A 14,146-nucleotide genomic window follows, 5' to 3' on the forward strand; every position below is an offset into this window, starting at 1 on the left:
GCCGTTTGCACGGGTTTTGCCATGAGCCTCCGAGCTCCGTGTCACACGTCCAGTTGCGGAGGAAGATGCTCTGGTCCTTCTCCGACCCCGCACGGGGGATGGCTGGGAGGAGGAAGGATGCTCTCCGACCCGGCCGCTCTCCCAAGGCCGCCAACGGCTTTTCCCACGATCTGATTTGCAAAAATAAAAAAAAGGCTCGCGATGGAGGTACAAACGCAGGACAGCCCCGACGAACCCCCACCAGGAACAGGGTGCAGCCAAATAAACAGCCCAAATGTTTGTCTTTGCAGCCTTTGCCGGGGCAGCGACGTGTATGGACTCGAGCTGCAAGATCAGGATGTGAAATCAGATATTTTTGGGACGGCTGAAGCTCGCAGGACAGAAAGGAGGAGCGGTGCAAGGGGAACCGGAGGGCGCAAAGGCGACGCGGCACTGGGAAGGGGGTTTGGTGGGGAGCACCGGGGATGTGCCGCCGGGGAGATGCTGCCTTTCTGGGCCTAGGTTGGGGGAAAAGGTGCGTAAGTGACGGTTGGCCCCAGGCAGCACCTTAAATCAAGCGGAGAAATGCATGGAGGTGGAGGCTGAGTCCAAGGGGACGAGGTCCGACCCGGCCAGGGGACAGCGGAGGGCGGCACGTCGGCCATCGGCAGCTGCTCCGAGACCTGAGCTAATGTTTAGCTTCGGACTTTGCCAAGTTGTCCAAGGGGCAAAGGAGGACGAGGGCACGAGACCCGTGCGGGGCAGCGGGCGGCTGCGAGCCAGCGCAGCGCAGGGCTCCTGCACGAGCTCCGGCTCCGAGGGGTGCGATTTCTGGGCGTAATTTCTACCGGTTTGGTCCCGGTTCGGCAGGGGGACATTTGCTGACAAGGCCTGGCTGAGCTCCTCCGTTCAGCTCAGCTCTTCATATAACGCTCAGCCCTTCCTGATTTATTTTATTCCCAGCACGCCGGGCTCCAGAGGGGTGTTTGCAAGGGCTGCACCAAGGGGACATGGTCGCGGTAAGGGCAAGGAGCCTGGTGGCATCGCCGACAAGGCTGCAAAAGCGTCCCCAGCGCTGGCGCAGGGCTGAGCACGTCCCGCTAGCCTGGATAACCCTCCCTGGGAGGCACCTCGACTCTATTTAAACCTTCCTCTCCTGGGATGTTATTAAGGCCACGTCGATTAAATTGCTCTGCGTCGTTTCGGCACGGCTCACCCCCATCGCCACCCACGCTCCCCGGGCAGCTCTCGTTTGACCACGGCCGCCTGTTTCCTCTCCATCCCCATCACCTTTACCCTGCGGCATCCGAGACCTCTACATTTTGAGTTTTTCCTTGCCGGGCAATTTTGCACAGCAACATTTTCCAATCCCAGATTATTCTAATGACACCGCCGAAGCGCTAAAAATAGGAGAAAGGCATTTTCTGCCTCTCCCCCACCAGTCGCTGCCAGGAGCGCGGAGACGGCACCGGCAGCGGGAGCCTCCGAGGTGTTTGCGGAGAGCGTTTGGAGAGCATCACACCTCCCCTTTCCTTTCCCAGCCGTGGATCTTTAAATATCTGGCCCAAATCCACACAAGCCTGTAGCTGCTTAACTCTTTCTTCGCATCCAAACCAAAAGGAAATTGGGCATCTAAATAGGGCTGGCCGAGGAAACGGGGCGGTGGGTGCGAAACCGCCCCGGGGAGCTCCTGCCCGTGCCGGGGCAGGACGGACTGAACATGCAGGAGTGACTCAGCCACGGCGTGGGCGGTGGGGAACAGGGAGATGGGGCTCTCCCGGCTCCCGTGGGGACATCGGGGCTCCCACGGGGCTCCCGGCACCCGCCTGCCCTATCCCACTCGGCTTCTTTGCGTGCCACAGCCCTTGGAGGTCCCCAGGTCCTGAGTGCGGTGGAAAAGGCTGTGAGCCAAGGCAGGGAAGGAACCCCTGAACCCACGCTGCTCTCCCCAAAGTGATGCACTCCCTCAAAAATGATGCGCATCCCCTAAAAAAGTGATGCACTCCCCCCCCAAAATGTTGCGCTCCCCCCAAAAAAAGGATGCACTGCCCAAAACCCAGCCATGCTGGATTTAGCACCTGAACACGGTTGGCACGGTGAAGCAGCAGCCTGGGGACAGCTGAGCCGTGCTCTCCGCCACGGATATCACCGCGAGGAGAGTTTTGGGAGCACAGGAAAGGAGGTGACGGCAGCCCCAGGGCACGGGTGTGCAGGGACACGCTGCTTCCCCAAACGGGGCTTTTCGGAGCACCTTCCTCCCTGCTGCACGCCTGGCTGCCGCATTTACCTCTGCTTGATGGTGTCTTGCTCATGAGCTCGTATCCTGCTCCGGGTTGGGAGCGATGGATGAGCCGGCATCAACGGGAGGTAGAGCCCGCAGCCCCTCCAGGATGCCCCGCCGGGTACGGCAAGAGTGATTTTTCCTTTTGGGGCAATGCTCAGGGCAGCACGTGCCAGGTTGTTTCTCTGTTTTATTTTTATTTAAGGCATCTTATGGGATCCTGCACTCACCGAGGGTGGCTGGAGCTTGGGAATCCATGGGGACGTGTGGACAACACATCTCCAGATGGCCTCACCAGCCCTCAGAAGCCACCACACATCAACTGGGTTAAGCCCGCGCTGCCAGCCTGTGCAGGGGGAGCAAAACGTGCAGCTGCTGCCAAATCACGTGCAGAAAACTGTCACTAACGACTTCATCCACGGCTTCAGACCGGATTCCCAGAGCCTGCAATGGGAACGGGTCCGTGCATCACCCTGGGCACGAAAACCGGTCCCAGCATGCGGGCAAGGATGCATATGGTGAGCCGGGCAGCAGCCAGCCAGCCCGGGGTCATATCCAGCCCCATCAGAGACACAACTGCACTTTTTTCCCCTCCTTGGGGCAGCACAGGTCCTAACCAGAGGTGAATTAACACCCTGCACCAAGGGCCTCGGGCCAGGGTTCTGCTGAAGCTGAGCCGAAGGAGAGCCGGGCTTTGGAGGCCGGTCAGAGCAGGAGGAGAAGCGTCCGATTTCTGCTGTCCCGGAGGAGAACAGAAATGCCGGTGAGCCGGGGATTGCACACGCCGGGGATTGCACTGGAGCGGAGCAGCTCGGCCCCGGCCGCTGGCCACGAGACGGATGAGTCAGAGGTTTCGGGCACAATGGGAAGCGCGGGGTCAGCAGGGACCGGGACGTGCCGGGATGGGGACGTGCCAGGATGGGACCTCAAGGCCACCGAGCGCTGCATCGCCGCGAGCAAAAACCTCCTCAGGGGCAGGGCATAGAAGCAACGGGAAGAAACGTGACTTTTGCCCGCCCGGTTGCCGCGAGAGGAAGGAAACGGGTGAACTCATGGCGGCGTGCGTGGAGACGGGCCATGCCACGCGTCCTTCCCATCCTGCCGGCAGCCAGACCGGCCACCAGCGTGGGGCTGCCTGCGCTTCCCAGCCGGCGCTGGCAGGGTACCAGGGACCATGTCCCAGCTCGGCCAGAGCCGTCTCCAGCCTGGCTGCTTCCCCAAGGCATCCCCACCTCCCTCTCGCCCACTGCTGTCTTCTCCCTTATGCAGCCTTTTCCTTTTTTTTTTTTTTTAGAAAAAAAAAAGCAAAGCAAACCCACAAGTGCAAGAAGAACAAAAAAAAAAATAACCAAGCCAAAGCAGGAGCCCTGCATCGCCACCCATTCCGAGTCACTCCGACATGCCCTCAGCTGCCCCCACATCCCACATGGGAGCTGGCAAGGGCAGAAATAATTGGCACACACTAATTACAGGCATGAAGATGGAGGTGCTGCTTGCGGGCCACGCAGCCTCAGGCACACGGGTCTCACAGCTCGCAGCGATAGGTGAAACCTCCCACAGCAAACCGGGGGCGGACTCAGCCATCCATCCCCAAGGGCAGCAGGAAGCATCCTCCAGAAATGTCTCCAAAGGCCAAAAAACATTTGCCAGAACCGCAGCCACCGCTTTCTCTGCTCATCGGCATCTTCCATCCCCTTCCCACGGGACGGTGGCTGGGAGGAGAAGGGGATCCTCAAAAGAGACCACAGACCTTCGACGCCAGCATGGACCATCTGCACCATCACCCTGCCGAGGTCCCGAATCGCTCCCCGGGGCTGGGATCACCCAAACACTCGTACTCAGGGCTGAAAACCACGGCTGTAGTCGCCCACCAGCACAGGAGCGAGCACTCTCTGGCGTCTTTGTTGCAAAAAAACCCCTCGCTGTTTGCTCAGCAGCAGAAAATAAACTTTTTTTTTGTATTGGGATGTGAAAGGAGATGACTGCTGGACCACGGGGAATGACAGGGCGCTGCACCGGCAGCAAGCCCTGGGCAGATTGAACCGACGCCGTTTCGGGAAGCGGGCGGAGAAGGCGGCTGCGATCTCTCTCCTCGCATCCCACACGCCGGCAGCCACAAAAGCGCGCGGCGCCGACGAAACCCTCCCCTCCCGCTCGCGGGACCGTGCCTGCGGCGTGCGCCGGGTCGAGGAGCCACGGCGGAGCGTCCCCAGGTCGGGCTGGCAAAACGCCTGGGGTGTGAAACGCCGCTAACGAGGCCGGCGTCACGGTCACCCACGGGTGCCGTGCCTGCCACGGTCCCCAGGGAGCCTTGCCCAGCCCTTTTGCAGAAAACAGAGGAAATCGCTGCAGTTTTGGGTTTGGTTTTGTTTTTTTTTTTTTTTTTTTCCCAAGTAGGGCACGTGTGAACCGGGATCCTGCGCTCATCATCTCGCTCCTTCGGCCGGGCACAAGCCGCCTCTCAGGGACCTACGAGGCAGAAGGCAAGCGCAGCTGGGGATGGGAGCCCCCGTACGTAATCTCCCGTCGCCGAGTGGGCGAGTGACGGCGTTGCTGTGCCGTTCGCAGCAGCTCCTCGGCTTGAGGCTCTGGAAATGGCACAACGGCAGGCTCGGGGGCATCTGCTCCCTCTAAATGAACCAGAGACGCAGTTTAACTGAGCCACTTGCCCATTTACCGAGGACCCGCTGCAGTCGGTGGGAGCAGGAGCAGATCCGCTGTAATACAAAGCCTTTTTTAACACTATCTCTTAATGCCACAGGCAAGAAGTATTTCCTAAGAGGAAAATCCATTTGTCCAGGATTACATGCACGGAAAATGATTATACAGCTGCAGAGGACAGGCTTTCCCAAGCGAAGCCACCAGCCCCGGGGGATGCGTGGGTGCAGGTCCTGGCCCCACGACATCCCGGGGGGCTCTGCAGCAGCGCCGGGAGAAGCGCAGGAATTGCTCACGGATGGCTGGATCCGGACACCGGCGCACTCTGTGGCAGCTGCCCCGCATCCCGTGCTTTTCCTAGGAAAGAAAAAAAAAAAAATAATCAGGGTATGTCAAGGGTGAATCTCCTGAGGTCTCGCAGGTTTCTGAGCTGTGTCGTGACTAATATGGCGACAAGAAGTGCTCAGCAATTTATGTGGCTGGTGCTGAGCTGGCATTAGACACTGTGCTCCATCCCAGACCGCATCCAGGTGCCCTCGCTGTCGATCTAAGTGGAAGTGAAAAGCTACACCGGCTGTCACAGCAAGGAGTAAGCAGCCCAGCAAAGCCCCAGCGGGACCACAGGGTGACGGCACTGCCATCGGCGTCACCGAGATGCGGGTGCCACTGGAGGGACCGGGCGGGAATGAGCCACCCACTAAGGCTGCGGTCTGACCCGAGCACGAGGTGATGCCGCCCCGGCGCGCGAGCATCGCGGCTCTCCCGTGGAAATCGCCGGCGACCTCCACACCAGCAACCCGCGCAGCGTGTTCCCCGTCATTCGAGCTGGTGTTGAAATGATTCCAGAAAATTTCCATTATTTAAGCACGATGTTCGGCAAACGCCCCGGTCTCCCAAACACCTCCGCCTGCGACCGGTGGCACTGAACCGGCTCCCACAGGAGGTTTGCTGCTCTCTCTTGCGAGGGTGTAATCAAGTTTTGGCAAGATGATGCGGAGGATGCGTACCCAGCTCGGACACTGTGGCTTTGGTGCTGCTGGCTCCATCGGCAGCCAGCTCGGAGGCGGCTGTGTGCCCGCTGGAGCCAAGGGAGGGATGAGCTCTCCCATATGGAGAGCGATGGGGCAGATTTGGGCCGGTACAGTGCTGGCAGGGATGGGAGCTGTGCCCCAGGGGCCGGGCAGAGCCCGACACCGGCAAAGCCACGCGCAGGCAATGCCGGGCACCTCGTCGAAGAGACCCCGTGTTTAGGTGAGCCGACGCACACTCTCCCCAAAGGGACAGGGCTGAGACAAAAAAAAAACCCGACGGGGACAAACGGGATGGGTGAGGCAGGCAAGAAGCAGGACCAGCGTTTCCCTCGCGCCCCGTTTTCCACGAGGGCCCCACGCCTGCTCCTGGTTAAGAGCAGTAATCCCTGCGCCACGGCAGCCACCCCCGTCCCCAGCCACCACGGAGCTCAGCCCCGGCAGGAGGATCCCGATCCCCTTTCCAAAAGCCCTTATTTCCACCGCGCCCCCCGCAAAAAAAAAAAATAGCAGCCATTTCATCCTGTGGCTCCAGGGACAAGACGCAGCAGCCACCGCGCACGTCACCCCCCCCTCTCCCCTGGTTAGCGGCGGTTTCCTCTTCACAGAGACCGAGCAGCGGCAGCAGAAGCGGTTGGGTTTTACATCCCCCCTCGCAGCGGGTGCAGCTGGTGACGGGGAGATGGCGCAGGGGGTGACGGGACCCGTCGCCCCCCCAACACACACACAAGGTCCCCCTCGCCCGGTGACGTTCGCAACTTTAGCATTACAGCCATGAAGTTGAGGGCACGGAGGAGCAGCCGGCGGCTGCGCGCGGGGAAGAGAAAAGCACGACTTCCTCCCTTTTTTCTCCTCGACGAGAGATCCGAGCCCGTATATAAAGGGAAGCGCTGAAATCACACGGCCCATCGATAAAATACAATTATTCCGTCAAGCACCAAACCCCTGGGAAACGCTGCTCCCCTCCTCCCAGGGGTCTGCAGTCAGCAGAGAGGCTGCGGCTGCAGGGAGATGCTATCGGCAAACGGCACGGCTCTCGCACCTTCAGACACCACTTCTGGAACAAGAGTTTCTACCAGGGAAGTGATGCTGGCGTAAACATGCCAGTAAATATCTTCCTGCAGGCCACCGGTTAATTAAGGAGCTCTTTTCATAACAAGTTAACAAATAACACGTGCGGTTAGGACAAATTACATTCTCGCTTTGCTGTGCATTCACTCATCATCACTGTTGTGCTTTGCAAGCCAGGACAGCGTTTTATGGAGTGTGAAGTTCGCAAGGAACGCTCTTGCTGGAGATAAAGGGAGCCCGAGCTCAGGGCAGGCCCAGAAAGCACCCGGGGGCCCACAAACAAGGCTCCCCCCAAACCAACAGCTGAGGTTTTGAGAAAACCCAGTGCATTTAGCCTAAATACTCAGGTTTCTGAAGCAGGGACCGCTCGTGCTGTGCGCAGCGTGAACAAGGAATTGTAACGGGCCGTTCCATATCACGTTGAGCAGCACCTCTGTCGCAGCAGACCTACTTTCACAGCGCGCAGCCAGGGCTGCGGGATGGCGCAGGCAGCCACGGCCGCTGCCGCTACAGAGCAGAAGTGAGATTTACTTTGAAATTACATCTCAAAGCCATCGCTGTGCAAAACAAGAGGCAGCTTGGTGAGGAATACCAACAGCAACAACGAGCCTGCTCACCAGAATCGTTTGAAGGTGTCGAACTTTAACGCTGCGGATCGTTGTACCAGAAAAGCGCAGGTGAAATCAAAAGGAAGAACAATTTCACAGAGGCGCAGGGACCACGTGCGTGTTCTATCTGTGCAGTACCTACCGCCACGACAGCCTCTGCTCCTGGAATGAGACTCCCAGGACCTCTGCAACGCAGGAATGACACAGAAACCACAGGCTGAAAGAAAAAGCAACAAACCCCACCATCTGACACCCATCTCAAGTGTAAAAAATTTTATTAACTGTCTATCTGGGGCTGTGTGATTGAGCCCGCTCCGAGAGTTTTCTCCTCACAGAGACCGTGGTGCGGTGTCCTCGGATCTGCTCCGCGAGCACTCGGCAAGCCGCCCGCTGCTCTAACAAGCAGAGGTAAGCAGAACATGCACCCAGTGCTGCTCTGGGTGAAGCTCTGGTTCCGTTTTCTGCCTTCCTCTGCCTCAGCTGGCAGACATCGACAGCTCACGTCTGTCCTCTTGGAAGGCGCAATCAGTGGATCTAGTCTAACTTCTTCTGGTGCCTCATGCCAAGTCCACCATCGAGAAGCCGTTTTCCGTAGATGAGTCACAAACCACACTGGAGACAGTCCCTTTGTGGTGTTATTCTATACCCTCTCCCTCTTCTCCAGAGCTCTACCAGTTGCCAAAGGACAGATACTGTGGTCAAAGATCTCACGATGGAAAATTCTGTGAAGAGATTTTAAAAAAAAGTACTGATTTTTAAGTGGCCCGTTTTTGGCACTGGACCCGCATGTTGTGTCAGTGCAATATGCAAAGTAATCTTCCTCATGCATAACTGTCTGCTCCATCAATTAACCAAAAAATGATCTAATCAAGCCTGACAGGTGCCAAGTACCACGTCTAGAGACTGGTTTTGGGGAGAGGGCTGTACAGCAGAGCACACAGTACTAAAAGCAGCAGTGGGCGTACTATTTTAATTGCTTTGGTGCCTCAAAACTCCAGTTTTGAGATCCCACTGCCCTACAGAGTGTGGAAGCAGAAGAGAAAAATCAGCGTGCAGCTCAAGGATGGTCCTGCTGCAGACAAAGGCTGGCACGTGGCAGCGTGCTGGGTTTCAGGACAAAGTAGCTCCTTTGTACACGCACGGTTCTGGTCCGCAGTTCCACAGGGTCCCTAACAGTATTTCACAGTCACTTTAGAGCTTCACCCCTGGAACGCTCACACTACGCCAAGTAAACAGCAGCTCTATGAATTCCTGGCAGCGTTCGCTGCGCCAGTTAAATTAACCTACCGTTTGTTTCCTGTGGATATTCATGATATGAATGTCTTCGCTGCGATACTCTTCATCGTGCTTATCCAGGGGAATTTCTTCCAGCTCAAAGTCCATCTGAAGCAGCTGGTTATCAGAGAACACACAAAACGATTCAAATGACACTGACCACCCTTTTGAACTAAGCATGTTGAGTTAAAAAGGTCCCACAATATACTGCATGAGGGCAAGAAGCCTTAGGAAGCTGGAACCACCACGCTCAGACCGTTCCACTAAAGGCCTCTACAAACGTGTAAGCCGTTTTTCTCCCCGTGCAGCTCGTTTACCCTCGTTTTAACTACTCCAGCGCCAATTCGAAGTTACAGACACCTTGAAACATTTAAGAAAAATCTAAAAACTTGTGATAAAAGCAATTTGCTTCCTCCACTCTCCGAAGTCCTAAGCCAAACCACAGCACCTGCCTCTGTCTGCCAACCTTCTCAACTGGAGGGGAAGGGGAAAAAAAAGGCTAAAAAGCCCCAGCATCAAGTCTGCAATGCACTCAGAAGATTAACTTGGCTGAACCCTGGCAAGCTAAGGAAGGAAATAAATTACAAGAGAGCAGAAATCATCCAGAAACACCTATTGGGTTTATCGTAGGAGTGGCACCTCATCAGAGCTGATGTCAATTATAGGAACCCTCCTCACAGGTCCCCACAAGAGTTCGAGGCATGGCTAATTATCAAAGAGGTGCTTTTATTAACATGTACAAATCACCCTGGAATTCTTGCCCTTCCCCTTTTCTGTAGTAGCAGTATTACTACATACAATCCAGTACTCCTGCACAAGGGCTACTTTTCAGCAGACTTCACAGGTGCAGAGTTGAAGCCTGCACTGACTGCCATCCCCACAACCTTAGGAGGATTCAGCTGTTACTTGTGCTCCTTTTCTTTACCTGCACAGAAGATACAGCTGGACTATTTCACTATATCTCCTATTAACGCTCCCTCAGGAGAGGGGGGAGGAAATTTTTGCAAAAGCAGCTATATCACTTAGCAGAGTCTACTCTGGAAAACTTTACCCGTATTTTCCCTTTGCTTTCAATGGAATATGCTAAATGATTGTTTTGATTTCGACAGGTATTGCCTCACATATGGTGGCCCTTTTGCAAATGTGGAAGGTATCACAAGCTAGAGAAGCTTTTAACAACCTATGCAAGCCTGGCTGCCTGGACCAAAAGCATCAATACAGTTAAGATTAGTAAGGCAAGAAAGGTTAGTTCAACCTTTTGAGGGAAGGAAAGCTCAGTACGTATCCAGAAAGTCGCTACTGCTAAGTTGGACAATAATTTCACAAGTCACCATCCAAATTTTCTGCCCCATGTAAAGACAAACGTGCTTCTCCTGCTACAAACTCTACTTTGTGCAGTCAACCTGAATCTGTATGTGTAGCAACTGCCGTTGATGTTCAGCTGATCCAATACAAAGACCTCCTGTATCCAAGCTATTATCCTTGTGTTCAAAATGCGCACGTTAAAAACACTTACCTCAAAGTATTTTCTCTCAATTTCAGGGTTCTTTCCCATAGTCCTCTGCTCGTAACAGCACAAGATGCACGTATCAGGGCCAGTAAGGTCCTTCAGTGTCTTCAGTAATGGTTCTAATGACTGCCCAAAAGAGGTTAAGTATTTCCCACTTAGATTTCAAGTTCATTTTACTGGCACAATACCCTCTAACTAAAGTCTTCACCCAAGAGAGAACTTTCCAGTTTTGCTTTTCAGGAGTTATTTTTAGTACTTTAACTGGGACAAAAAGAACATGGGGGCAAGCTGGAAAGCAGAGGAGAAAGGGAGACTACATAGGAGAAGAGTTTCACAGACTGACCAAGAAAACCGAGCTAGCATCAAAGCCAAAAACATCCCACACTGCTGAGCAGGCATTTCCTTGAGGCACACAACAATGACTGTTTCTTGACACGTTTCAAAAGTGAGAATTTTCTCAACCGTTCTTGGAACATAGCTAAGATCCAGACTACTACGTATCAAAACAGGACCAACACACAGGGAACCAATGCAAGAGGCTGGTAAGACCACTGAAAGGGCACTGGGATATAGGGCTCTTCAGGTCATTTCCCTTTTTTTGCAGCTTCTGTTAGCTCTCTGTGCACATCCTACAGAGCTCCCGCTGAGGAGGTGAGGCGGACTACAGCAACCACTTAGGCAGAGCATGACTTCTCCTTTTGCCTTGCCAAGGGAAGTGTGAGGAGAACCCAAACAATGCAAATGTGGCACTATTAAACTTCATTTACCAATGCATTAAACAGTTTGTAACTATCAGTTACAATGTTTTGCTTCACACTTCATTCCCAATGTAAAAGAAAAAGGGGCGGGGGGTTGGCACAAATATTAAGTTTGGGGTTTTTTTTAAGCATAAAAAAGGTATCTGGTTGAATCTCAGATAGCCTTTAATCTGTTAAAAATGCCTTTTCTAGCCTTGTTCTACGTATTCCTCTGAACCACGGGGGCCAAGACGCAAGCACAGTATTTATTTCAACACTTCTCACACTGAACCCACACCCTTCCCAAGGAAGCTTTCTACAGGGGTTTTGCAAAGTCCTCATTTACCTCCTCATAGTAAATGCAATCAGCCATTAGTATATAATCGGGGGGAGGCTGAAATTCTGTAACATCTTCGCCCCTAAAAAGAAGCAAAAAAAAAGGTGAAAACAAGCTTCGATAATAATACAGCACATACTGCTAAAGGACTGAGCGTGAAGTTAACTACTGTGTTCTTACGCTGAGCTTCCCTTTTACAGCGGTGTTTTCACGTGTATCTGGGGATTTAACACGGCAAGAGCAGAAGCCCCGTTAAAGCTGAACAGAAACGTTAAAGGATCATACAAACCATTTCAGTACCTTGGCTCGGACTGACCCTGTCACCAGATGTTTGTTGTTCTCTATATTAACCGTCAACAGCTCCTGCAGCTCCTCAAGGTCGGTGACCGTCACGTTCGCCCTGGAACACACACACGGGGTTACGGCCCGACCCACCGGCCCCGGCCCCTCGCCACAGCGACCACGCACCAAACGGGCATTTTGTGAGAATTTGCAGGATTTCACGTAAATAACGCCAAAAAAAAAAAAAAAGCGGGATAAGAGGTGGGGAAACCGGCAGCGGGGACCTGCCCCTGCCCCTTCCCGGCAGTCGCAGCGTTGTCCCCGCTTCGCCCTCGCCCGGGCAGGCGGGAACCGGAGCGGAGCGGCCCCGTCCGCCCTCCCGCAAGCCCCGGCCGGCGCCGCTCACCCCAAGGTGGCCGCCATGATTCCGACAGCACCGGTACCGGCGCCCAACTCCAGAACGTCGCGTCGGGCGAGGGGGCAGGCGCCGGTTTCCAGGAATTTGGCGAGAACCAACGCGGCGTCCCACACCACGCAGCCCACGCCGCCCGCCGCCCGCTGCTCCAGCCGCAGAGCCGGTCCGCCCCGCCGCTCCAGCTCCCGCACGAAGCCCGCCATGGCCGCGGCACTGAGGCGGCGGCGGCGCCGCCCCTCCCTCCCTCCTTCCCTCCTTCCCGCCCGGGGCCGCCCCGCCCGGGTGAGAGGAAATGGCGGTCGTGGGCAGCTCCCTCACCTCAGCCGTGCCCGTGAGGCGTTCCGGGCTGCCCGGCCGCGCTCTGTATCGATGCCGCCCTCCCTTCACCCGCCCGGGCGGCCGCGCCTCAGCCCCAGCCGCTCCCCTGAAGCGGCAGGAATCCCCGAGGTAGCTGTTCCGTGTAAACCGCTCCCTAACCCCTCCTGGCCAACTCTCCTGCGAGTTGGCCGTGAATTATATGAAAGCATATATTCCGGGCTATCCTTCCTTGACAGAAAAGCGTACTTTTAGTTGTTTTCAGTGCTAGCTGGCAGCAGAGGAGCGAACGCAGAGCTGCCGCGTTAACTGGCCGGGTTGTTGGAAGGGAGAACGGCAGCAGCCATCGCTCGTCTGGGGAGTGCGGCCTTGGGTGCATTTGCCACAAAATCAGACTTCCCTCAGAGATGAGAAACCTCCATTTGCAGGCTACATGCAGGAGCTTGTAAGTCTGACAGTAAGTCAGACCTTCCTGATTTAGCCCAGCAGACTAAAGACGACATGAAACATCAGCCAGAGGAAAGGCAGCCGTGAAGAAAATTTTCCACGCGTGAACCGCCTGAAAATTAACACACAGTGATTCAAAATCTACTTCACAAGTTCATCAGTGCAGCCTGTAAGCACTGCGGGCATGCAGTCCCACGACAGCCAGAGGATTGCTAGAAATCATGGGTGTTGTAGACCCTCATCCAACATTTAAACTTACAAAAAGGTTTTAAAAAAGCAGCTGAGCATGAGTTGACTGTGCATCAACATTTTTAAGTGCAAAGGCTTTTGATTTTTTCCTTGGACATGTGGAAGAAAGTTTTTATTACCTTATTCCTTAGCACTTCTTACCAATGCTCACTCCCTTCCCCAGGGAGGAGTTAACTGCATTTGCTAGGTATTCCAAATGGTATATTCAGACTTGTGGTGTGTTTCTGAAAACTGGGAAAAAAAGAAACAAAAGATGGTTTCTTTTATCCCTTCTTGGTTTTGATCTGCTGTAGCGACACCATAGCACCCAAAGAAGTTATTCCAGCTCCAGAGCAGGGGGAAACGCTGAAACTCAGCAACTCAAAATAGGATCACTGAAAACAACTAGAAAGATGTTTCTTTTGCTATTAACTGTGTTCACATTCCATCTGTTTATCTGCACTTTTCTGAGGGAACTGCCTTTTCCCACACAAGCCATCTTCAAACCCAGCAATTTCACGTTTTCCCCCTCTAGCATTTTTTTTGCTCTTTTTATCTATCCCTCTAATTATGAAGTAACTGAAATGTTAATTTATTGCTATCTTGGCATTCCCTCGAACCGCACTGGTGGGAATCTGCCTGCCTTCGACCACTTGCACAGCCAAACAGTTACTTTGGGAACGTGTGTTGCTGTACCCGCTGTACTTTGAGCCACTGGCATCGCTGCTGCCGCCCTGCCTTGGAATGCTTGTCTTTGTATTTTCCAGCTCCTGTTACGCTTGGAAGACAGTTTAATTGTGTGGTAAGTTACCCATAAGCAAGGCCCCTTTTCTGAATCATGCTGTGATTTATGTACTTTAGGTTAACTCTGGAACTGGCCCCATAAAGGTAAAAGTCACGTTTCATGCATGGGAAATGCGGCTAGGAACATTGTTTAGCTGCTGCCTTCTAACACAAGTTATCTCGTGTTTTCGT

General features: G+C 54.4%; 1 protein-coding gene across 1 annotated transcript; it reads right to left on the reverse strand.

The window, feature by feature from the left end:
• Nucleotides 1-7,883: 7,883 nt before the first annotated feature.
• Nucleotides 7,884-13,892, reverse strand: VCPKMT (valosin containing protein lysine methyltransferase). The gene is made up of 7 exons (XM_030034576.1): nucleotides 13,868-13,892; nucleotides 12,173-12,494; nucleotides 11,774-11,884; nucleotides 11,494-11,566; nucleotides 10,417-10,536; nucleotides 8,913-9,017; nucleotides 7,884-8,347 (listed from the first exon to the last, which is right to left on the reverse strand). Exons 1-7 carry the CDS (start codon nucleotides 13,890-13,892, stop codon nucleotides 8,333-8,335), a joined length of 771 nt encoding a protein of 256 aa, XP_029890436.1. The 3' UTR covers nucleotides 7,884-8,332.
• Nucleotides 13,893-14,146: the final 254 nt, after the last annotated feature.

The sequence above is a fragment of the Aquila chrysaetos genome, chromosome 2 (assembly GCF_900496995.4).
Source record: "Aquila chrysaetos chrysaetos chromosome 2, bAquChr1.4, whole genome shotgun sequence".
Classification (NCBI taxonomy): Eukaryota; Metazoa; Chordata; class Aves; order Accipitriformes; family Accipitridae; genus Aquila; species Aquila chrysaetos.